The sequence below is a fragment of the Alternaria metachromatica genome, assembly GCF_023757995.1.
Source record: "Alternaria metachromatica strain BMP 0045 chromosome Unknown scaffold_7, whole genome shotgun sequence".
Classification (NCBI taxonomy): Eukaryota; Fungi; Ascomycota; class Dothideomycetes; order Pleosporales; family Pleosporaceae; genus Alternaria; species Alternaria metachromatica.
The window spans coordinates 1,227,458-1,249,836 of record NW_026055498.1 but is presented as its reverse complement, the minus strand read 5'-3'; the positions used below and the strand labels follow the sequence as shown (position 1 = coordinate 1,249,836).

At 53.4% G+C, this 22,379-nt stretch overlaps 7 protein-coding genes across 7 annotated transcripts; 5 read left to right on the top strand and 2 right to left on the bottom strand.

The window, feature by feature from the left end:
• Positions 1 to 175: 175 nt before the first annotated feature.
• On the top strand, positions 176 to 1,972 carry J4E83_004406 (uncharacterized protein; the record flags this gene model as incomplete). Its single annotated transcript, XM_049331335.1, has 3 exons — positions 176 to 179; positions 480 to 998; positions 1,047 to 1,972. 3 exons carry the CDS (start codon positions 176 to 178, stop codon positions 1,970 to 1,972), a joined length of 1,449 nt encoding a protein of 482 aa, XP_049189881.1.
• Positions 1,973 to 5,969: 3,997 nt separating this feature from the next.
• J4E83_004405 (uncharacterized protein) lies at positions 5,970 to 7,925 on the top strand (the record flags this gene model as incomplete). Its single annotated transcript, XM_049331334.1, has 2 exons — positions 5,970 to 6,779; positions 6,846 to 7,925. 2 exons carry the CDS (start codon positions 5,970 to 5,972, stop codon positions 7,923 to 7,925), a joined length of 1,890 nt encoding a protein of 629 aa, XP_049189880.1.
• A 1,026-nt stretch (positions 7,926 to 8,951) lies between these two features.
• Positions 8,952 to 9,294, top strand: UBC2 (Ubiquitin-conjugating enzyme E2 2; the record flags this gene model as incomplete). Its single annotated transcript, XM_049331333.1, has 2 exons — positions 8,952 to 9,115; positions 9,171 to 9,294. 2 exons carry the CDS (start codon positions 8,952 to 8,954, stop codon positions 9,292 to 9,294), a joined length of 288 nt encoding a protein of 95 aa, XP_049189879.1.
• A 785-nt stretch (positions 9,295 to 10,079) lies between these two features.
• KLP1 (Kinesin heavy chain) lies at positions 10,080 to 12,622 on the top strand (the record flags this gene model as incomplete). Its single annotated transcript, XM_049331332.1, has 3 exons — positions 10,080 to 10,084; positions 10,279 to 10,286; positions 10,383 to 12,622. 3 exons carry the CDS (start codon positions 10,080 to 10,082, stop codon positions 12,620 to 12,622), a joined length of 2,253 nt encoding a protein of 750 aa, XP_049189878.1.
• Positions 12,623 to 15,195: 2,573 nt separating this feature from the next.
• On the bottom strand, positions 15,196 to 15,803 carry J4E83_004402 (uncharacterized protein; the record flags this gene model as incomplete). Its single annotated transcript, XM_049331331.1, has 2 exons — positions 15,196 to 15,500; positions 15,563 to 15,803. The coding sequence occupies 2 exons, from the start codon at positions 15,801 to 15,803 to the stop codon at positions 15,196 to 15,198; spliced, it is 546 nt and encodes a 181-aa protein (XP_049189877.1).
• A 980-nt stretch (positions 15,804 to 16,783) lies between these two features.
• J4E83_004401 (uncharacterized protein) lies at positions 16,784 to 17,865 on the bottom strand (the record flags this gene model as incomplete). The annotated part of the gene is made up of 2 exons (XM_049331330.1): positions 16,784 to 17,794; positions 17,857 to 17,865. The coding sequence occupies 2 exons, from the start codon at positions 17,863 to 17,865 to the stop codon at positions 16,784 to 16,786; spliced, it is 1,020 nt and encodes a 339-aa protein (XP_049189876.1).
• Positions 17,866 to 18,474: 609 nt separating this feature from the next.
• On the top strand, positions 18,475 to 20,439 carry J4E83_004400 (uncharacterized protein; the record flags this gene model as incomplete). Its single annotated transcript, XM_049331329.1, has 3 exons — positions 18,475 to 18,732; positions 18,781 to 19,149; positions 19,198 to 20,439. The coding sequence occupies 3 exons, from the start codon at positions 18,475 to 18,477 to the stop codon at positions 20,437 to 20,439; spliced, it is 1,869 nt and encodes a 622-aa protein (XP_049189875.1).
• Positions 20,440 to 22,379: the final 1,940 nt, after the last annotated feature.

The window sequence follows — 22,379 nt, the reverse complement described above, 5'->3', positions numbered from 1 at the left end:
GTGCCCACTGCTACTCCCAATACTGACGCCTTTGCGCATCCCTACATGGACATCATCGACGAGTTGGAGTACGAACCGGCAGTGCGTCTTGCCGATCGTTTACTTCGGGCTATCGGAACGCGGACTTGTTTCGAACATATACTCGCCAGTTTGGACGTCGCAGAAACGACCCGGGATGAGTCAGAACAAGCTCCAGCTTCTGTCGGGCTTGTGGATATGGTTATACAACATCTGGAGGTGGTAGAGCGCGTCGGTATGGCGACAAAGATGAGACTGAACTCGAGCCATGATCGCGATGGAGACCCAGGGTGGACTGTGACAGCTACTTTTATGGAGTGGCTGAGGACTATCATCGTCAAGAAATGGGACAGCAAGGCTGAAAACAACAAGTGGAGCAGCGTCGGTACAGCCGTGATGGTCCTCGACAAACTTCGTAAGCACACAGGATGTTTCTACTACGAAGAAGCTAACAATCACAGACTCCAACCGACAAGCTCTACACTTACATTCCAACATGTTTGAGATGCCGATACTCGATGAGCGCATTGACACAGTGAACGAGCCTATCAACTACCTCACTAGGGAGCATCACCCCAATACTCTACACGTGTTCGAGTACCCATGCCTCTTCTCCGCACAGCATCTCGTAGCGTACTTCCGTACCATCAACTTCACCGAGATGATGAAGCAGTACGACCATACTATGCGCACCCACCAAATGCAGAAGTCGCTAGAGATGTTCCTCAAAGAACCGTATTGGTGGATTATTAAGAGGAAGATGAAGACTACCCTGAGTGAATACCTAGTGTTGGATGTCAGTCGCGAAGAACCTTTGAAAGACACACTTGATCAGCTGTGGGGTATGGACAAGAGGATGTTGCTGAAACCGCTCAAGGTCAAGATGGGTCACAACGAAGGAGAAGTTGGTGCGGATCACGGCGGCGTGACGTACGAGTTCTTCCGTGTTGTTCTGAGTGAAGCTTTCAGGCCTGAGAATGGTAAGCCACATTGTACTACTGCAAAACCTCCTCGACTGACTTTGCTAGGTATGTTCACGATCGATCCACAGACGCACATGACATGGTTTCAACCAGGCAGCTTCGAACCACCTTGGAAGTTCCAGATGCTTGGGATACTATTTAGTCTTGCCGTCTACAACGGCATCACCCTACCCGTCACCTTTCCCCTCGCCTTCTACGAGTACCTCCAAACCACCGGAAACCCGCGCGTCGAAGGCCCAGCCGACTACGACCCCATCGACTACATCAGCGACGGCTGGCCCAGCCTAGCAGAAAGTTTCCGCACCCTCTTATCCTGGAGCGACGGCGACGTCAGCGACGTCTTCATGCGCGAGTACGTATTCAGCTACTCAGCCTTCGGCCAGCCGATCGACCAAAACCTAGGCGATAACTTCCCTGCCCTCGCTGAATCAAATTCCCCAATCGAAGAGCCCGGTCTAGTCACCAACGAAAACCGTCTACAGTATGTGAAAGACTACGTCCGCGCCTTGACATACAGTTCCGTCGCCCCAAACCTCATCCCTTTCCTGCACGGCTTCCTCACTTGCATCCAGCCCAAGAGCCTCGGACTCTTCACACCACACTCGCTCCGCCACCTCATCGAAGGCACTCAGCACATCTCCATCCTTGACTTGAAACGCTGCGCGAAATACGAAGACGGGTACACCGCCACACATTCCAACATCCGCGCTTTCTGGGATGTTGTCGAGCATTACAGCCAAGAAGAATTACGTCTCCTCCTTGAGTTTGTGACGGCGTCTGATCGTGTGCCTGTTACAGGCTATGAGAGTATTACGTTTCACATTGTTAGGATCATGGGAAGCTCGGGGAGCTTGCCGAGTAGTAGCACGTGTTTTGGGAAGCTGTATTTGCCGGATTATGGGGATAGGCGGGTTTTGGAGGGGAAGTTGGGGTTGGCGATTCGGAATTCGAAGGGTTTTGGGAATGTGTAGAGAAGATGATACAGGTGTTCGGCACACGCAGAGGAGGGAAGGGCAGCTACGGGTAGCTAGTGGCTGGAATGCAAGGCACACTCGCCTGTAAGACAGATCACGTACCGTAACCAGAGCATGCCATGTCACACATGTCTTTTTCTATGGCTAAAGCTTCGTCTCCCGCTGTCGGATTTGGAGCAAAAAAGAGCAAAAAACATACAACAGCGGGGATTCGCTAGTGGTCACCCACCTAACTACTAATCCGCCGGTACACTGCTTGTATATGGCTGAGCGGACGGGAAGCCTAATTCTCAGTGTCCTATGGTCGTATGTGAAGGAATGGAAAAGATGTCGTTAAATATCGAGCAGCCGTTAAAGTCTCGCAACAGTCTTCCATGGTTATCTTTTTCCCGAGGGATAAGAAGATGTGTCATCAAAATGGATGCATACAGCGAGGTTCATGCATAGGATTAGTAAGGCTCTAGGATAAGTTTGCGGATCTTTTAAAGATGCTCGCGTAGAGAAGAGCATGTGTCTGTATTGTAGCTTTGCAAGGTGTTTATAGAAATCTGAGATTGTTTGCGTTAGAGATGGTTGGCGTTTGATGGGTTTGTGCTGTGATGTGAGGTGTTGTGTGACGTGGGTTGTGTTAGTGGTTTACTCATCGTCGAGTAGTGAGGGCAGTTTGGGCTGCGGTTGACGCAGTAGTCGTGGCGGTCTGGTTTACTCATTATCGTGATCGACGAGCGTTTCTGCCCATGTATCCATGTTGTTTTCTATATCATCGTGACCATGCGGAGGAGGGCGCCTTCGTTTCAGTATTGACACATGACAAATCGATTTGGGAAGTAAGGTTGACGTTGGAATGATTGCTATCATGGTCATGGAGTCGAGCTGATTAGAAAATGCTGTATGTCGAGCGGACAGGGCTGGCTCGACATCGGTTTCAGTATTGACACCTCGATATAGAATGTGAAGTCTGGTTCGATAGGTGACGTTAGAATGATTGCTGTCTTGGTCTGTATGACAGCGTCGAGTCGTGATGATTAGAAATGCTGTATGTAATTGAACAAAGCTGGCTCGGCATGGTCTCGCGATCTTTTCATACTGACACTCCTTAAGCTACCGTCTTTGCAGGCATGCTGCTGCTATCTGCATTGGCTTCATTAATGGATCTGTAATAAGTACCTATCTTACCTTGCACGTCTCATGACCATCTCATACGTAACGCCAGCGACACTGCAAGGCCGCTCTCCGGCTACATTCTTTCTTATCAGCAACTGCGGCGAGAATTTCCGTCTCGTCAATTCATACTCAGCAGCACAAGTCGAGTCGGAAGGCCCGCGACATATGCGCTGGATACCATACCCACCAATCAGCCTCCTCCACGAACCTTCCCAAAAACATGAAGCTCCTCTTACACTAGCGTATGTGGACCCCAAGGCTCAGGCTCGGTGGCGACTATGCGCACTTCGGTCCTCGGTCGTCTCGGAGTCGTGGTCCCGGCCCGTCGCTCTCTCACCGACCGGATCGTCGCGCAGCGCTCGGGCGACGACCCGGCGCCTGGTTATCAAGAGTCATTCGAGAGTATCGGGCGTCGGTCGGGAAAATGCCAAGAAGACTGAGCTCGCGGACTTTGTCTTCGGATGCGCCGGCGATTGGCTGGGTTGCCTTGGTGTTTTGGTGTTTTGAGGGTCCTCGTGACTGGTATGTCTGGACATTGGCGGTGCGTTGACGGATGGGACTGCAAGTCGTGCGTGCGTCGCGGATGCTGGCGATTAGCGTATGTGGAGATGCTGTTGGCGGGCTGACGCAGCTCTGCGCGTCTGCAAGATTTCATTATCGATTCGTACCAGGCGGGCACGAAGGGGTGGTTGTTAGCGCAAGTGGGGGAGGTGGTTGTTATCGAGATTGCGAGGGTTTCTTGCCCGGGATGGGAGAAAAAGTCCAGGGAATAATGGAGTGGCGGGCATAATGACTGATGTTGTTTTGTGCTAGTCGTGGTGTTGGAGGACAGGATAGTTGTGATATCACTGCTGGGTTGTAATGTGGTGAACTACTTTTTGTGGGCCCGACGGCCTTGGATAGTTTAGTGGACTTCGGATGTAAACATGACATTTAGGTGTGGGTGGGTATACCAACAATTCAAAACTCAATCCAGAATTGTTTGTATGCTGCTTACAGTGGTGGTGGAGCGGAGCGAGCATGCATGTTCAGCGCGCGATCTAGCCCTCGAGTCGAGAATCAAGACCATCGCGTGGGGATAACTGCATCTAGAGTTGTGGACACGATGGATAAGCTCCGAAGGCCCCTTGCCCCTGCAGTTCTCTAACCGAACGACGACTGTACCACGAGGCAGCTTAAGTCTGGCCGAACTGATACGACGTCCAATTACAGTAGTTTCTCGGCGCTCGATGCCAACACATCAATCTGCGTGCAGGTCCGAGAGACTTTGAAGGAGTCAGACCACAAACGGGTCGAGCCGACAAAACAATCATGTTCACGTGCCTGTCCGGTGAATCCTGCGAAGACTCTAGTGCCAGCGAGCCTTCGGAGAGCCGCATGCATGTGTCGTTGGAGACTGCAGCGCGCTACCGGTAGCCTGCAGCCACTTGGCATCAAATAGTGTTGATTCGCCAATGCAACGAGACATCTCTCGTTCGGGCTAGGCGGACGCAGCAGACCAATGATGGTGGGATCTGGAAGAACATGCGGACACTCCGCCTCGCACCGGTCGCTAGACGATCCGAACACGAAAGTGTATACCGGTGGAGCCTGGACGACTTCAATGCTCGCGTGCCATGCATGTTCACGTAGGAGCGACGTCCCGAGGAGTCGCGAGGTCGCGAGGAGTTGACCGAGTGGCGCTCGCGATAACGGTGGCAAGGGGACGCGCAGCATGCAGTTGAGCCATCGCATGCAGTATTGGTTGAGAAATGTCAAGATGATGTTCAGTTAGTAGGTAGAAGATGAGCAACTAAGGTCGCACACTACACAGGTAAGGTTTGCGGTGCCAAGCGACGTGCCAAGTCCTCCACGACTCCTAACCAAACTTCATCAATTCCTCATGTGCTCAAATTCTAGCGGATGCACATGCTTGCATGCTTGGCTGTTACGTAGTCCCGACTTGATCGACTACCCTGCATATGAATCCTATGCATGGCGTTGTCAATCTCGACGTCCGTGGTCGCTGCTCCTCGAAAGGGATCGATCACACTGGCAATACATGCGCTAGCGACGGGCAGACATGCTGTATTCTGTTGCATGGCTTTGCGGATATGATTGCAAAGGGATTGGTCTGGCCAGGCTTGCTACCTATGGGTGATGCAGCGTGGCAATCTTGAATCCTGCAGCGGAAGGCGGGAGGATGACTGAGCGCTACCAGAGTCTGGCCGCGCACACAACTTGCATGTTACGCAGAAATGGCGAGGCAACTACGGAATCACTGAAAGAATTCCTTGTTAGATTTTTGCAACAATCACTATGAATTACAAGATACATCATATTGTTCTAGATTGATGTAACCCTGCTCGCTAAATGGTGAATACCCCAGCCAAGACGTGAGGTAAGATCGCGTGCTCGATGAAACGCTCCATGATGATCCCTCCAGCATCGAACATCGAACTGCGGCCGGTCGGGCCTTTTGAAGTCAGACCAGGGCGGGCGGTGTGCTCGTAGGAGTGGAATTTCGCCATCGCCCAAAAGGGACTAGTTCGGGCGGGATTGGTCACTCGAAGCGTGGATTGCGTAGGATTGCGTGACCGCTGGAAGTCACGACCCAACCTTTTGTAAGGCGCGTCAGGGTCGCACTTCCCCACATACACCGTGCGGCCGACGCGACTTCCGGGGCGTCGCGCTTCTTATCTTCCCTATCTATAAAGGTCCCGCTGCCCTCATCTCAACCAGAGTTCGGCCACCAAGTTTCCTGCCTTCACCCAATTTCAGGAATTAATTGCTTCTTCCTACAATATCATCGAAGCTTCAAGTCTACCACCACAACTACTGCCACTACAGTATGGCACCCAGTCTCTTGCTAGACCCAGAGTCGCCGCCCTCATCCTATGTCCACACCAGCAAGCAAGCCTTCAGCCAGGACGGCGGTGTCTCACTCAAGGAGGCCCAGGCTCCCGTTGGCGGCGACTTTTCCTTCTCTTCCACAGCCATGAACGGTAATGGTAACGGCCATGTCAACGGTAGCGATGGCTTCTCCGGCAACGGGTTCTCAGATGCTCAGCAAGGCGGAAGCGATTTCATTACTGCTCAGACTCTTCGTCAACAATCGGACAGCTATGCGACTCAGGCTCGCACTTCGGGAGACGGAAAGCGTCCCAACATCTTGTACATTATGGCCGATCAGATGGCCGCACCCATGCTAAAGTTCAATGACCCAGAGTCAGTTATCAAGACACCTCATCTTGATGAGCTTGCTAGGACCGGCGTCAACTTCGCGAGCGCTTACTGCAACTCACCTTTGTGTGCACCATCTAGGTTCACCATGTGCAGCGGTCAGTTGCCATCCAAGATCGGAGGATACGACAACGCCTCGATCCTGAGCCCAGAGATCCCGACCTACGCCCACTACCTCCGCCGCGAAGGATACGAGACTGCGCTCGCAGGAAAGATGCACTTCATCGGCCCGGACCAGCTCCATGGCTTCGAGCACCGACTTACTTCCGACATCTACCCTGGCGACCTGGGATGGTCCGTCAACTGGGACAAGCCAGAGGAGCGTCAAGAGTGGTACCACAACATGGCCTCGGTCATGCAAGCCGGACCATGTGTGCGATCCAACCAACTCGACTATGACGAAGACGTCATGCACAAGGTAAGGAATCTCAGTAATACAATGCACTCCAGCGGTATAAGAAAGTCTTCTAACACATACCTTCAGGCTCAACAGTACCTCTACGACTACGTCCGGTCTGACCCCGAGACCCGTCGGCCATTCGCCTTGACCATCTCTTTGACCCACCCACACGACCCCTACACCATGATCCAAGAGTACTGGGACCGATACGAGGGCGTCGACATTCCCTTGCCCAAGGTTGAGATCGCCCAAGAGAACCAGGACTCTCACTCCCAGCGTCTGCTCAAGACCATCGACCTGTGGGACAACCCTGTTCCAGACGAGGCCAAGATCCGCGCGCGCCGTGCCTACTTCGCTGCGTGCAGCTTCGTTGACGACCAGGTTGGCAAGCTCGTCCGTCTTCTCAAGAACTGCAGGCTGGACAAGGACACCATCATTGTCTTTTCTGGAGACCACGGCGACATGCTTGGCGAGAGGAGCCTGTGGTACAAGATGAGCTGGTATGAGAACAGCGCGCGAGTACCGATGATTATCAACGGGCCCAATATCGCGCCCAAGAAGGTCAAGGAGTCCGTGTCCACCATGGATCTCTTGCCCACGTTCGTCGACCTCGCTGGAGGACAAGTCGATGATCGTCTGCCACTAGACGGTGTCAGCCTTCACGAGTACCTTGTCTCAGACAAGCCAGGCAAGGACGAGGTGTTCGGCGAGTACATGGGCGAAGGCACCGTTACTCCCACCTACATGATCCGTCGTCATGAGTGGAAGTTCACCTACTCCCTTGCCGACGGACCGCAACTCTACAACCTAGTTGAAGACCCGCAGGAGCTGCATGATCTTGCCACTTCCCCAGAGCCTCACAACCAGAAGATGCTCGCCAAGTTTGAGGCGGAGGCGCGCGAGAAGTGGGACTTCAAGACCATCCACAACGACGTCGTCCGAAGCCAGCGCATGCGCCAAGTTGCTTGCAGTGCACTGAAGATTGGCCGCAAGGAGTCGTGGGACTACCAGCCGCCGGCCAACGACCAGAACCGCTTCATCCGCTCGCACATTCCTCTGGATGAGCTCGAGCGTCGCGCCCGCTTCCCCATCGTGGACTACTTGGGCCGTGAGAAGTCAGCTCAGGCATCCCACCATGGTCTTGCTGGAGCAGCTGGCCAGTGAGGGCACGTTTCCCAAGTACCCACGACCTTTTTCCCTTTCGTCAAATTTGTGTTATTACGGCCGCCGAGATTCCATCTTTCCAGTCTGTTTATAGCGATGCTGTTAATGTCCAGTTTTATTAGCGGCTCATGGCGTATGACTTTACGACGCAGGGTGTGTATTGTCAAGCGTTCTGCAAACAGCATGGTCAGAATGAGTTGCATTTACGGCGTTTTGGGGCATATGAGGGAAAGGCGTTATAGCGATGACGATCTTGAACAGGCCATACATGGGCGACGGGTGATCTGGCTATGTATAGCACAGTACAACAATAAAACTGAAAACGTAACCTCGGTGCCGTGTGAATTGACGTCGGCGTTGATCATGTGTGAAAGAATGATGGTGGTGCTGTGAAGCTGTGTGACTCTGGTGCGAAGCGGCGGGGACAAGGAGGGGTGTAATGGTGAGTACCACGATTGGGGGACTGCGATAAGCCAAGTTTCAAGCTACACGTGAGGTGGCGTTTGCCTCCACAAGCCGAACGACCGACAGCGGAAGGTGCCAGTTACGTCTGCGACTCAGTACCACCAACCTTGATTGTAGCTATATCCACCGTGTCTGTTCTACCTCAACCTCCCACTCCGCTTCAACTACCTCGAGCTCCGTCCATCAACTACGCACAACCATGTCTACTGCAGCCCGCCGCCGTTTGATGCGCGACTTCAAGGTACGCCACTAGAGCATCACCAGCAAGCTCTGGATGTTTGCGCAATTTAATAGAGAACACCGTACTGACAAAAACAGCGCATGCAAACTGATCCTCCCGCCGGCGTCTCTGCATCTCCAGTTGCGGATAATGTCATGACCTGGTACGGCTCACCGCATTCCCCCGCACGCGACACCAAGCCTCGCAGTCACTCTCGACTTTCGGACACACAGCAGCGGCAATAACATATGTCTGAGCTTGAATGCTGACACATAGACAGGAATGCAGTCATTATCGGCCCAGCAGACACACCGTTCGAAGACGGGACCTTCCGTCTTATAATGCATTTCGAGGAGGCATACCCAAACAAGCCGCCGGGCGTCAAGTTTATTAGCCAGATGTTCCATCCCAACGTATACGGGACCGGCGAGCTGTGTCTGGACATTCTTCAAAACCGGTGGTCGCCCACGTACGACGTGGCAGCCATCTTGACCAGTATTCAGAGGTACGTCAGAGGAGAGCTGGTGGGCTGCAGCGCGACACATGCTAACAGGGTCCAGTCTGTTGAACGACCCGAATACCTCGTCTCCCGCCAATGTCGAAGCATCGAACCTGTACAAAGAGAACCGCAAGGAGTACACCAAGCGCGTGCGCGAGACGGTGGAGAAGAGCTGGGAGGACTGAGGGGCGACTAGGGTACGAATATCATGACACAACGGCATGGGATGGAGTTACAAGGGACAGGGACAATGTCATGTTTGTTACTGGCAGCCAGGGGCGTTTTGTTTGAGGCTCTGCGGCGTGGAGTTTGGTTCACTATGGTTCTATGTTCGTGGCGTAGCCAATATACGTCCGTTTTCGTTGGCATCGCTGATCATGTAGAGAAGCGTGATTGTCTTTGTCACTCCACTAATGCAGGGATCCTGGTTAGTTGTCTTGGGCACAATGCAGCGGTGTCTTGCTGCAACTGCTACAATGCCATGAAGCAATGCAAGTAGGCGGGACAAAGGGGTCACCATAAAGGAAGATGCGCAGAGCATGCTTTGACCAGGCAGGTTGCGTCACGGCCGTTGGCGGCGGGGAGGAGGAAGGCGCGCTATGGGCATGCAGACCCTGGGCGTATCAACACAAGCCCCAGCCCGCACCTCGACAATAGCCCGGCATCAACATCGCTCGTCTCCCTCACCGCGCGCGCCCCCGTGCTGTTGTCCCCTCACTTTCCTCTGGCGCGAGCAGCGAAGGAGTCCCCGGTGTGCCCCAGGAAGCCTCCGTGGCCGTTTCAGCAGTTCCCCTTAACCATAGTCATAGCGGGGCCTGTAATTACCCACCTCCCACGCGCCGAGACACAGCGAGACGTGACGGTGCCACAACAGGACCTCCCGGCGGGCCTGCAGCAACACCTGCCCCGAAGCGCGAGCGAAGCAAACAGAGCGAGGCCTCTGGGCCGCACCGCCTGAACAGCAGCAATCATGTCGTGAGTAGCTCCAAGATGGCGGCGAAGAGGGGTGGCATGGCTAACAAAACGGGCGACAGGGGCTCCAATACTATCAAAGGTGCGCCGCCATACACGAGACACAGACACGCATGGGATACGGGTTACTGACGGTACGACTGCAGTGGTGGCGCGGTTCCGCCCGCAGAACAAGGTCGAGATAGCCAGCGGCGGAGAGCCCATAGTCGAATTCAAGTCCGACGACACATGTACGATCCAGGTACGGCATGCCAGCTCGAGGGATGCAAAGCAGAGCCACTAATGCTGTGTTAGTCGAAAGAGGCCTCCGGGGCCTTTACCTTCGATCGCGTTTTCGACATGAACTCCCGCCAGGCCGACGTCTTCGACTACTCCATCCGCCCCACCGTCGACGATATTCTGAATGGATACAACGGAACAGTCTTCGCCTACGGGCAGACAGGAGCGGGAAAGTCGTACACCATGATGGGTAGCGATATGGACGATGAGGTTGGCAAGGGAGTCATCCCGCGTATCATCCAGCAAATCTTCGCAAGCATTCTGGCATCGCCGAGCAACATTGAATATACCGTCCGCGTCAGTTACATGGAGATCTACATGGAGCGCATCCGCGATCTTTTGGTTCCCCAAAACGACAATCTGCCGGTGCACGAAGAGAAGAACAGGGGAGTCTACGTCAAGGGTCTGCTGGAAGTATACGTTTCGAGCGAGGAAGAAGTCTACGAGGTCCTCCGAAGAGGTGGATCTGCACGAGCGGTCTCAGCTACCAACATGAACGCCGAATCCTCGCGATCGCATTCCATCTTTGTTGTAACGGTCAACCAGAAGAACGTCGAGACCGGATCATTGAAGAGCGGACAGCTCTTCTTGGTCGATTTGGCTGGTTCTGAGAAGGTCGGCAAGACCGGAGCGAGTGGACAGACGCTGGAGGAAGCAAAGAAGATCAACAAGAGTTTGAGTGCCTTGGGCATGGTCATCAACTGCTTGACCGACAGCAAGACGCAACATATCCCCTACCGAGACTCGAAGCTCACACGTATTCTCCAAGAATCGCTCGGTGGTAACTCCCGGACAACTCTAATCATCAATTGTTCGCCAAGTAGTTACAACGATGCCGAAACGCTGGGCACACTTCGATTCGGTATGCGCGCAAAGACTATCAAGAACAAGGCCAAGGTCAACGCCGAACTCAGTCCGGCTGAGCTCAAGGCCATGCTCAAGAAGGTACAAGGACAAGTCACGTCGTACGAAACCTACATCGGTTCGCTCGAAGGCGAAGTTTCGCTTTGGCGTGGAGGTGAAGCCGTCCCCAAGGAGAAGTGGATACCGCCTCTGGAGACTAGTCCGTCTTCAGGCAGAAAGCCAGCGACAACGCCTCGTCCGGGAACGCCATCGAGACTGGAAGGTGTGAGAAACTCGGAAACGCCACGACCTGATTCGCGAATGGACCTGGAACGCGCAGGTACACCCAGCATACCACTAGACAAGGACGAGAAGGACGACTTCTTGCGAAGAGAGAACGAACTCCAAGACCAGGTTGCCGAGAAAGAATCACAGCTTGCCAAGGCTGAGGACCAACTCAAGTCTGCCAAAGAGGAGCTTCAATACTACAAAGACCGGGACGCGAAGACGAACAAGGACAATGAGCGAATCACTATGGAGCTCAACGAGATGCGCATGCAGGTTGAGAAGATTCAGTTTGAGAGCAAGGAGGCGCAAATTACCATGGACGGACTGAAGGAAGCCAACTCGGAGCTGACCACCGAGCTGGACGACGTCAAGCAACAGCTCCTGGACGCGAAGATGAACGCCAAGGAGACTTCTGCCGCTATGGACGAGAAGAAGAGGAAGAAGGCCGAGGCAATGGCACAAATGATGGCCGGCTTCGATCTCGGCGGCGAGGTGTTCAGTGACAACGAGCGTACGATACGGAAGATCATTGAGGAGCTAGACCAGCTCCACGACATGAGCGCAGCTGGCGAGGCGATTGCTCCGGATGCGATCAAGGGCCTGCGGGAGAAGATTGTCGAAACACAGGGCATTGTCCGACAAGCCGAGCTCTCCCTTACTGCCCGCAGTGAGGAGGACAACACATATGCCAAGCGCCGCGAAGCACTGGAGGCACGCTGCGAGACCTTGCAGACGCAGTACGAGGAACTTCTCGAGGGCAACCTTTTAGAGCAAGACAAGGAGGAGCTCAAGGCACGCCTTGCCGACGCCTACTCTGCCCGACAAGAAGGCAACCTCGAACTTGTCGAAAGTCTCAAGCAGGACACTGCACGTATGCTGGAAGAGAACCAGAAGCTCAAGGCCGAGAACGAAAGCCTGCAACAGCGCATTAAGAGTGGCGCTATTGCCAACGGTGTCGCCAACGGCATCAACGGCAAGACTGTGCAACAGCAGATTGCCGAGTTTGACAACATGAAGAAGAGCCTCATGCGCGATCTCCAGAACCGCTGTGAACGAGTGAGCAGACTGAGCTTCTCAAACGAAGACGCATTGCTAATAAGCCACAGGTTGTCGAGCTTGAGATTTCGCTAGACGAGACACGCGAGCAGTATAACAACGTGCTCCGTACCTCCAACAACCGCGCTCAGCAGAAGAAGATGATGTTCCTCGAGCGCAACCTCGAGCAACTCACCGTCGTCCAGCGCCAGCTCGTCGAGCAAAACAGCTCCCTGAAGAAGGAAGTCGCCATCGCCGAGCGCAAACTCATGGCCCGCAATGAGCGGATACAGTCTCTAGAAAGCTTGTTGCAAGACTCCCAGGAGAAGCTCACAGCTGCGAATCACCGGTATGTACTTCCCCCACCCTTTCCTCCTCCTCCTCTTCCTCACAAACCACCCACCATACTAACTACTATTCTTCCTCGCCAGCTTCGAAGCCCAACTCACAGCCGTCAAAGAGCGCCTCGAGTCGGCCAAAGCGGGCTCCACCCGCGGTCTCGGTTCCCCCGCTGGCGGCGCAAGTTACGCTGGCTTCGGTGGCGTCGGGTCCCGCATCGCCAAACCGCTTCGTGGCGGCGGTGGTGGACCCGTCGCGGACGGCCCTGTCCTCCCTGTCATTGGCAATCTGCAGAAGCAGGACGGTGATGGAGGGGATGCGAATAAGGGGAAGCGGACGAGCTGGTTCTTTAATCAGCGGTAGTGGGGGTAGGGATGGGGAAGGGGAAGGGGAAGGGGAAAGAGTGGAAAGGGTGGAGTATGAGTACGAGATGGATTTGGGTGGGTATCATTGATTGAATGGTATGGGATGGGATGGGATGGAACAGGGAGGGATGGAAGGGTGTTTATGGCGTCGCGCTTTCTGTGGAGGAGCGAAGTGTGGCAAGGCACGTTCAATGAGGGAAAGGGATGGATGGAATGTGATGGAATGAGATGAGATGCATGCTTGAACTGAATCATGCAACGCGCAAGACTTGGTTCTTTGGGTGTATAGGAGGTGTCTGTTTGGTTTTTACTTCGCTTGTTTGCGTAGCCCCCTTTATACCATAGATTCATTATCTTTGAATACCTTGCATAAGGATGTTTTGTCTACGCTCATTCTCGATGTCCTTCCAGTAAGTGATGATTCAGGAGTGTGGAGACTGGATACATCAAGGGAATATGTGTGTAGTATGACTGTATGGCAATGTAACAACTAAAGAGCTGACTAGCAAGGGAAGGTGTGAAACGAAGTATTCTGAAGGTAATGTTTCAGATCCGGACAGCCACCCGGTTCGTCTGGTACTTCTTTGTGCTGGGAAGAAGGAGCGTGCAGATTATTGCTATGCTTCCAAAGGCGATACTCGTGAACTAAATGCCATCAACGTTAGCTTCCTGATATCTAAGCAGTCAGCGGGAAGAAGTCCAACATACCCAAACATACTTCAAACTCTCACTATACGCCCACCTCGTCCCAATCGTCGCACCCTCAATAACCTGCGGCGTAACACCCGGAATACCCGTCGTAGCCAACTTCTCCGGCTCCGTAAGAAACAAGCCCACGAACGCCTCCACACTCTCCAGCGGCAAACCAGCCTGCACCGCATACATCGCCGTGTACTTTGGTAGATTGTTCGTCAGTTTCCCCGCGAAAATGTTGTAGTAAATCGAATACCCGATACTGCCGCCAACGGTGCGAATCGACAGCGACAACGCCGCAGCAGTCGTGATAAGCGCATCCGGACAAACCAGCATCGCAACCGTCGCAGCGGGGACAAGAACGCCGCCTACACCAAACCCCGCCATGGATCCCAGAAAGAGAACCAAGCGTTCGTTGTCTGGCGTCATAACCGCCAGCGCCCCAGCAAAACTTGTCATAATCCCCACAGCCACAAGCAACACCTCCCTCGTATTTCCTGGAAACCTACTCAGTGCCGCATTAAAAAATATCGCGCCCACGGCCGTCGTAAGCGCGGGCCCCAAGCCCCTCAGCCCAATAGACACAGGATCGGGTGTGTAAACACTACTAAACGTAACCGGAAAGAAGTTCAAGATGCTGAAGAAATTCATGCCGGCGCTAAACGCAACGACATACGCCAGCCCCACTATCCTTTGCCCAGAGAATAGGGCACGAGGTACCATGGGGTACGCTGCGAATTTTGTCTCGTAGAGAACCCAGAGGGCGATTAGGAAGAGGCCGATGAGCATGGTACATAGGACGTATGCGGAGGTCCAGGGGTGGGTGTAGCCGCCTGATTGGAGGGCGACGAGGAAGAGGGTTAGGCCTGTTATGGAGAGTACACCACCTACATAGTCTATTCTTTTCAAGATCGCTTTTCGCGTGTAGGAGGGGGAGGTGTTGGTGTGGCGCTGTGGGAAGTAGGTTAGGGCGAGGCCGACGCCGACGATTGCGTTGAAGATTAGGGCGACCCAGGGGCCCCAGCGCCAACCTGGACCGGTGGCGGAGTGGGACCAGAGTTCTACGTAGAGGAGGTAGGGGCAGAAGGGGAGGACGAAGGCGGTTACGAGGGCGAGGGAGTAGCCGCGGTATTTTACGGGGACGACTTCTGCGAGGCTGAGGTGGGGGTGTTTGTTAGTAGGGATTGATATGATAGCGGTCGTGGCAAGTGAACCAGTGGATGAAGAAACTAGAACAGAAGACAACAGACAAAAGGGAAGAAAGAACACAACTTACCCAGCAAGACCAGTCAACTCCCCCGTCGCAGCGCCCGCCCCCGAAATCGCCATACCAGCCAACAGCTGTCCGAAATTCTGTCCACTGCCCATCAACGCACATCCGAGGCAGATGCAAAAGGAGCCAAAGAGTGCGATGTAGCGTTTCCCAAAGAGGTCTTGGAGGTAGCCTGCATAGGGGCATACGGCGGCGATGGCGAGGATGTTGGCGGTGGGCAGCCAGGCTGAGCCGCGGTCGAGGTTGAGATCGGCTTCGATGAACGAGAGGGAGGCGCCGGCGAAGTAGAGGATTACTTGGGAGCCTGGGGTGGGTTAGTCTAGGGTGAAATTGGGGTGGAGATGGGATGGGGAGGGGGAGTTGTACCAGTGTATAGTGCGGCGAGGAAGATGGCGGCGAAGATGCTACGCACACTCCATTCTACCTTGCCATCTGAGTCGTCTCCTTTGAGTGCGTGGGCATTATTCATATCCACGCCTTGGTCTGTTTGGTCATGCTGTGACTCCAGCGACAAGTCTGTACCATGATGCGGGTTTGCATGTTCGATGTGATGACTGACTTGTTGCTTCTCCTTTTCGTAGTCCGGTTGGATGGTATCTGAAGCCATGATCTGACCACTAGATTGGAGATTTCTTTCTGATTCGTTACTGCAGCTTCAAAGAGGAAGATAATGTGGTTGCATCTCTGTCTACCCCGAGTGACGGGATAATCACTATCCTATATCTCCAATCCCTCCCACATCCCGATGCCAAACGCACCCCACATGCCTGAAAACGTCTTCCTATCAGTTCAGCTTGGCTTTCCAAAGATGCAGTCATTTTCATGTAGCGATCCAGTAGGCGCGTACCAAGCCCACATTCGACCCACTCGTACAGTTTCCAGTGACTAGCACAAGCGAAACCTGGGGTAGTTTGCAGCTACTGAGTGCGGGGAATTGACGAACGTTTCAGCAATGCGACGATCTGGGCCCATTTTGGATCAAAGGTGGCGCATAGGTTAGACTGACTCGATTGTAGCGACATCGTGAGGAAGAGACCTTTGTGGCTAGCATCTTGCCGGGAAAAGGTTCCATGTACCCCGCAGTGTGGGAATCGGGCCCTATGGACTTGGCGAGCGGCTCAGCTACGAGCTTTTTGTTTTTGGTGGCGGGCCTGGATAGATCGGATTTGGTGGGCAGGTTGCGTTGTGGTAAAGATGGCGTACATAGGGTAATGTGACCCCGGGGTTCTGAGTAGCCTATATGCAGTTCGCAAGCCTATCTTATCTACCAGACGAAGTATTCATTAGACGACTATACTGTTTAGTTAGACAGAATGGGCCTTCTGATGAATGCTGCCGCAGTCAAGTTGGAAACAAAGATGAAAACAAGTACTGGGTTTAGCTCGATTGAAACCATTTGAATTCGCGATTCCGGCAGTTCGCATGAATGCATCCGACAGCGTACGTCTATGTGGATGGCCCTGCTTTTTGTTGAGCGCTGGTTCGGCGATGTAGTTCCACGGGCTTGCTCTCCAGGTGCTTGTCGTACATGTGCAATACGGATACCGGATGAGAAAAATCATCTCTAACCGGGCATGCCTCTGCGCCTCACTTCTTGTCCTTCGATCCAGCATCATCCGCGATCAAGGCTTCAACATCTCGCTCCATGAGCCAGCTGCGGACACTCTCCATGACCTTCTCAAGCGTCTGGCCACCACCCATTACATCGTCTAAATCATGCACAGTGGTTCCACTCCTATGGTCGGTAACCCGCTGCTGCCCCCAGTTGTAGGTGCGCACCTTGTCACCGCGGCCCATCTTCGCCACACCAATAACGCTTCGTCGCATGTTGGCCATCTCCTCTTCGCGTTTCTCGCGTCTTGACTGGGCAATACGCGAACGCAGAAGCGCCCAAGCCTTCTCTTTATTCTTGTGCTGGGATCTAGAATCTTGCATCGCGACGACCGTGTTTGTGGGAATATGCGTTAGCCGAACTGCTGACTCGGTCTTGTTGACGTGCTGGCCACCGGCACCGCTTGCCCTCATGACTTCTAGTTTGACCTCTTTTACGTCGATGTAGTAGTCGCTTTCAGGGTCTTCGAAGTCCTGCTCTTCTGCAGAGTTCTCCTGTAAACTAGGTAGCACGTGTACGGATGCCGCGCTCGTGTGTGTACGTCCTTTGGCCTCAGTGGCGGGCACGCGCTGCACCCTGTGCACGCCTGCTTCGCATCGGAAGACGCCATATGCGCCATCGTTCTCCACCTCGATGATGGCTTCTGATAGCGGTACACCCGCTTCAGTTGTGCCGTTTATGTTCTCATACTTGAGAAGATTTGTGCGAAAGCCATTGCGGTTGCAGAAGGCTGAGTACATGCGGAAGAGGTCCCCCGCAAATATAGCTGCCTCTGATCCGCCTGCGCCAGGCCGTATTTCCAGAAGACATGGTAGGTGTGCAAATGGGTGTACCGGCACCAGAGAGGTGATGAGGTTCTGTGAAGCATTGGCGAGCTGTGTTCGGGTTTCTCCAAGGTCGTCGGAAGCGAGTGATCGTAGTTCGGGATCGGTCGAGGAGTCGTGTATCATCGAGGTGAGCTCTGTCACAGACTTAGTCCATATCAGCTACTGAAGCGCTCCTGCTGGTTGCGATATCCTGCTTACCTCGTTGGCCTTATCCCACTCACCCAACGCATTCACGATCGGGCTGTATTCGCCGAGCTTCTTCGCCGCACGTGTGTCAAAGCCATTTGAAAGCTTCCCTGTCAGTTCCTTGTGCTCGGAAACAATTGCGCGGGCTCTTGTAAGGAGGGCTGGGGGTATAGACTCGGATGTCGCAGCTATGCAATATTAGCGACTGGGCCAAACTGGACACGTTCAGGACATACCACTACTCTGCAGCCGAATACTGCGATTTATCAATGGACGAGCAATGCGCGACAGGCAATTGCGGCATATCCATGACGTTGTGAGCATCGTCGAGGTACCTCAAGCTCCAATCTGTGAATTTCTCCATGTCCAATGCGCGTTCCGATCGGCTCGGAACGTGTGCACGTGACGATAACCCTCACCCCGGCAGATTAAAGCGGACTACACCGCCTTACCACCTTCCTGTTGCGGAGACGTCATGGAGATAGGCGGGGACGCTGCGATATGTCCCGAGGGATTATCGAGCGAAATCGGCTCATTGAACGGCATCAACCATCTCCGGGGATAACCGTTGGAGACTACTTAGGTACCTAGGTATACCATCGCAGCTTGCCCGTACCCCACTCATAGCTCCAAGCTTCACACTCCAAGTCCCCATGCCTACCCCACGACGAAGCAAGAGGTCCAAAGCCCAACAAGAGCCTGAGCAAGAACGGCCCGCCAAAGTCGCCAAAGTCGCCATGGATAGCACAACTTCGAATACCCGCAATGTCTACCCACATCCCGAGCCCCAATTCGTCCATTTCCCCAGCCGCCGTTCAGTTGTACACAGTACCAAAGGTATTGTATCGTGTACGCAGCCACTTGCAGCCGCTGCTGGAATCGAGATCCTAAGGAAAGGTGGTAATGCGGCAGTATGACGTAATCCATCACCACTTCCATCACATACTAACGCTACAAAGGATGCTGCGGTGGCCGTTGCGGCAGCCATCAATGTCACAGAGCCGGGCTCAACGGGTATCGGCGGTGATATGTTCTGTCTGTACTACGATGCGAAGACGAAGAAGGTATCTGCCATGAACGGTTCCGGCCGGAGTGGTGCGAACGTCACCCTCGACAAGGTCAGGAAAGACCTCAACATTGCAGAAGGCCAGAGCGGTCAGATTCCCATGGATCATGTACATGCCGCGACAGTGCCTGGCGCAGCAGCAGGATGGGTTGACTGTGTTGAGCGATTTGGTAGTGGAAAGGTCAGCATGGAGGACGTGCTCGCGCCGGCCATTGATCTCGCAGAGAACGGTTTCCCAGTCTCCGAGCTATCAGCAACATTCGTGAGTTTTGCAACGCTTATGAACAGGTGACGTTCTGACATTCTATAGTGGGCAGCGAGCGAAAAGGACCTCTTGAAAGCATCGCCCAATGGCCGCGAGATGCTCAAGGATGGCAGAGCGCCCAAAGCCGGAGAAATCATGAAGAACCCCACCATGGGTAACACCTTCAAACTGCTGGCCAAGCACGGAAAGAAAGGATTCTACGAGGGCGACGTAGCCGAGCAGCTCGTAAAAGTAGTGCAAGATCTCGGTGGCTATCTCACTCTAGACGATCTCAAACACCATGCAGAAACCGGGACAGAGCCAGTAGACCCCATCTCGCTAAAGTACACAGGCCAAGGTGTTGGAGAGCGACCCGACGGCGGTATCGAGCTATGGGAACATCCACCAAACGGTCAAGGAATCGTCGCTTTGATGGCCCTCGGCATTATCCAGGAACTTGAGAAGCAGAAGAAGATTCCAAAGTGGAGCCTCAAAGACCACAACAGCACGCAATATCTTCACACCGTCATCGAAGCATTGCGAATTGCCTTCTGTGATGCCCATTGGTTCGTCACAGACCCGAACGTCGTCAAAGTGCCATCCGCCGAGCTTATCTCGGAAGAGTATCTTGCTGAGCGAGCGAAACTATTCGATCAAAAGAAGGCCATCTCAGCGCCTGTCCATGGATCTCCGGCGCATCTACAAAGCGATACTGTTTACTTCTGCTGTTCTGACCCTGAAGGAAACGCCATCTCCTTCATCAACAGCAACTATGGCGGATTTGGTACTGCCATCATTCCCAAAGGCTGCGGATTCACTCTGCAAAACCGAGGTGCAAACTTCAGTCTCGACAAAGACCACCCGAATGTTCTGGCCCCGAGAAAGCGACCATACCACACTATCATCCCTGGCCTGACAACATACATCAACGATGGTAGTCTGCACTCCGTGTACGGCGTGATGGGTGGTTTTATGCAGCCTCAGGGTCATGTACAGGTACTCCTCAACCAGGAAGTTTTCAAGCTTAATCCGCAAGCTGCGCTAGATTCACCACGCTTCTGCATCGGAGCCGGCATGCCTAGCGCTGACGGCAAGATGACTGACGCGACGATCTACCTGGAAGAGGGTATCGACCAAAAGGTCGTAGAGGAGCTGCGAGCACTTGGCCATAATGTCAAGCAACTGGATGGCTACGGACGTGGTATGTTTGGTCGAGGTCAGATCATCCGGCGACATGTAGACGACGGTGTGCAGGTCTGGAGTGGAGGTAGTGATCTGCGAGGTGACGGTGCGGCGATGCCATTGTAGGCGGCCACGACCACCTGAAGATCACGATTGTATATGAATAAGCAATCCAATGTCATAACACCTTCAATTCAACTGACTCGCATCCTGTAAGCAGCAGCCATTCATATCGCAAGTTGAGAAAGTAGTCCACAGCTGAGAACAAAGAAAAGCGATGCCAACATCAACCACCCCGCCAATCTCGATCAACACGAGCAACCCCAAACCCAGCAATAAATACCGAAACTCCATCCCAGACCGCCACAAGATCCGCAACGTTTTGCACGTGTATGATGAAAGACATCCCGCAGCCTGGCGTGGTTAGGGTGAACGATCGACGGCCCGCCCTTGCTGTTTCACATGTTGCATGCAAGAATGTGGCAGAACTGTGCGCCATGTGGTCTACCTTACCCGCAAACGGAATAAACAGACGAAGCAGATCCCTTCGACAGGCGAATTAAAATGCGCTTGAGATAAAAATACACGTCAGTTCGCAGTTGAGAGAAGCCATGATCCGGTATGTCGGTGTGAAAGGACATTTTGTGTATCGTACACGCACGCGTTCATTTCCAAACCAGCGGGTCAGACGAAGATCGGAGATATTAATATGTTGGTCTGGAGCTCGATTCGATGCCGAGACGTGGTCCTTGCGCAGATGTAGTTGGCTTTTAATATGTGGGTTGGGACATGTGGCATGGTGGTTTGTACAACATGAATGAATTCCTCTCTTTACCGCACGTTATCTTCTCCATGCCCCCAACTACGCACCAAACCAGTCTTACTGTCCCAAGTATGACGCCTCGACCAACCATGGCTCCTCGCCGTCCTTCCATCCGCTGCGATGCGATATCCTTCATAAACTCCCGCCCAAGCTTGAGCGAAAGCCGCATACGCTCAAGTGAAGACCGTATACGCACGAGTGAAAGCTATACACGGACGAGTGAAAGCCATAAACGCTTCAGCGAAATCCATCTTCCCCCCAGCAACTCCAATCACACAACCACCGACCGCTCGTCATCGCCTCGGCCCGTTGCCTGCTTGAAGTCCTCGTACACAGATTACATCAGACGCGACGATTCCGCCAGTGAAAAAGCAGAACCAGAGTACACAGTCACTCCCTACACCGACGACTCATATCGAATTAATCATAAATCAGGTCTAGCATGCGGAATCACAAGAGGCTTTCGGGTCTTGTCCCGGGGTTGCGCAAGGTTACGGGGCACTTGGATACGCGCGCGAGGTCGCGGTCGAGGGCACGTGGTTAGGGGTTTGAGGGTTAGGAGTTCGAAGGGGATCGTGGTCTTTGAAAAGGAAGTGGATGAGGATGAGAGGAAAGATGTGGTCAACGAGGAGGAGGATAAATTGAATGAGAAAGATATAGAAAGGGAGTGTTTTGTGTATAAATGAAGAAGGAATAAATTGGTATCATTCTCGCTGGGTACGTAAAGTCAAGGGAACAAATATAAACATCCAAAGAGATGTGCAGAAATGTTTCTGCATAGGATAACGCTCAACCGAAAAAAAAGTATCCTATACCTTCACATCCTCACTTCCCCTTCTTATTCATCCTCCACATCCTTCTCCCCATCCGTATTCCGCTTCTCTCTTTTCCCCATCTTGAATAACCTCCCCCATCTCGACTCATGCGTACCGGTTTCACCCGTCTCTCTACTCCAAAGACTACTCGCCCTCCTCCTCCCCTCTACACTACTTTTCCTCCCTCCTTCCGACCTCGAACTCGAATGTCTTCTACGTTCTGTTTTCGACGCGGCGTAGTGGTCGGCGGGGCTGGATGTGAGGACGAGGTTTCTGTTGGAGTCGGTTGAGGAGGAAGAAGAGAGGATGTTTGCCCAGGTGTGCGCTATGGAGGAACGGCGGTCTGGGGCGGTGTTAGTGTGGGTGGTTCGGGGAGGATGATGATGGCAAAGGGAAGGGATGGCATACGCATGTTTCCTGCTCCACCG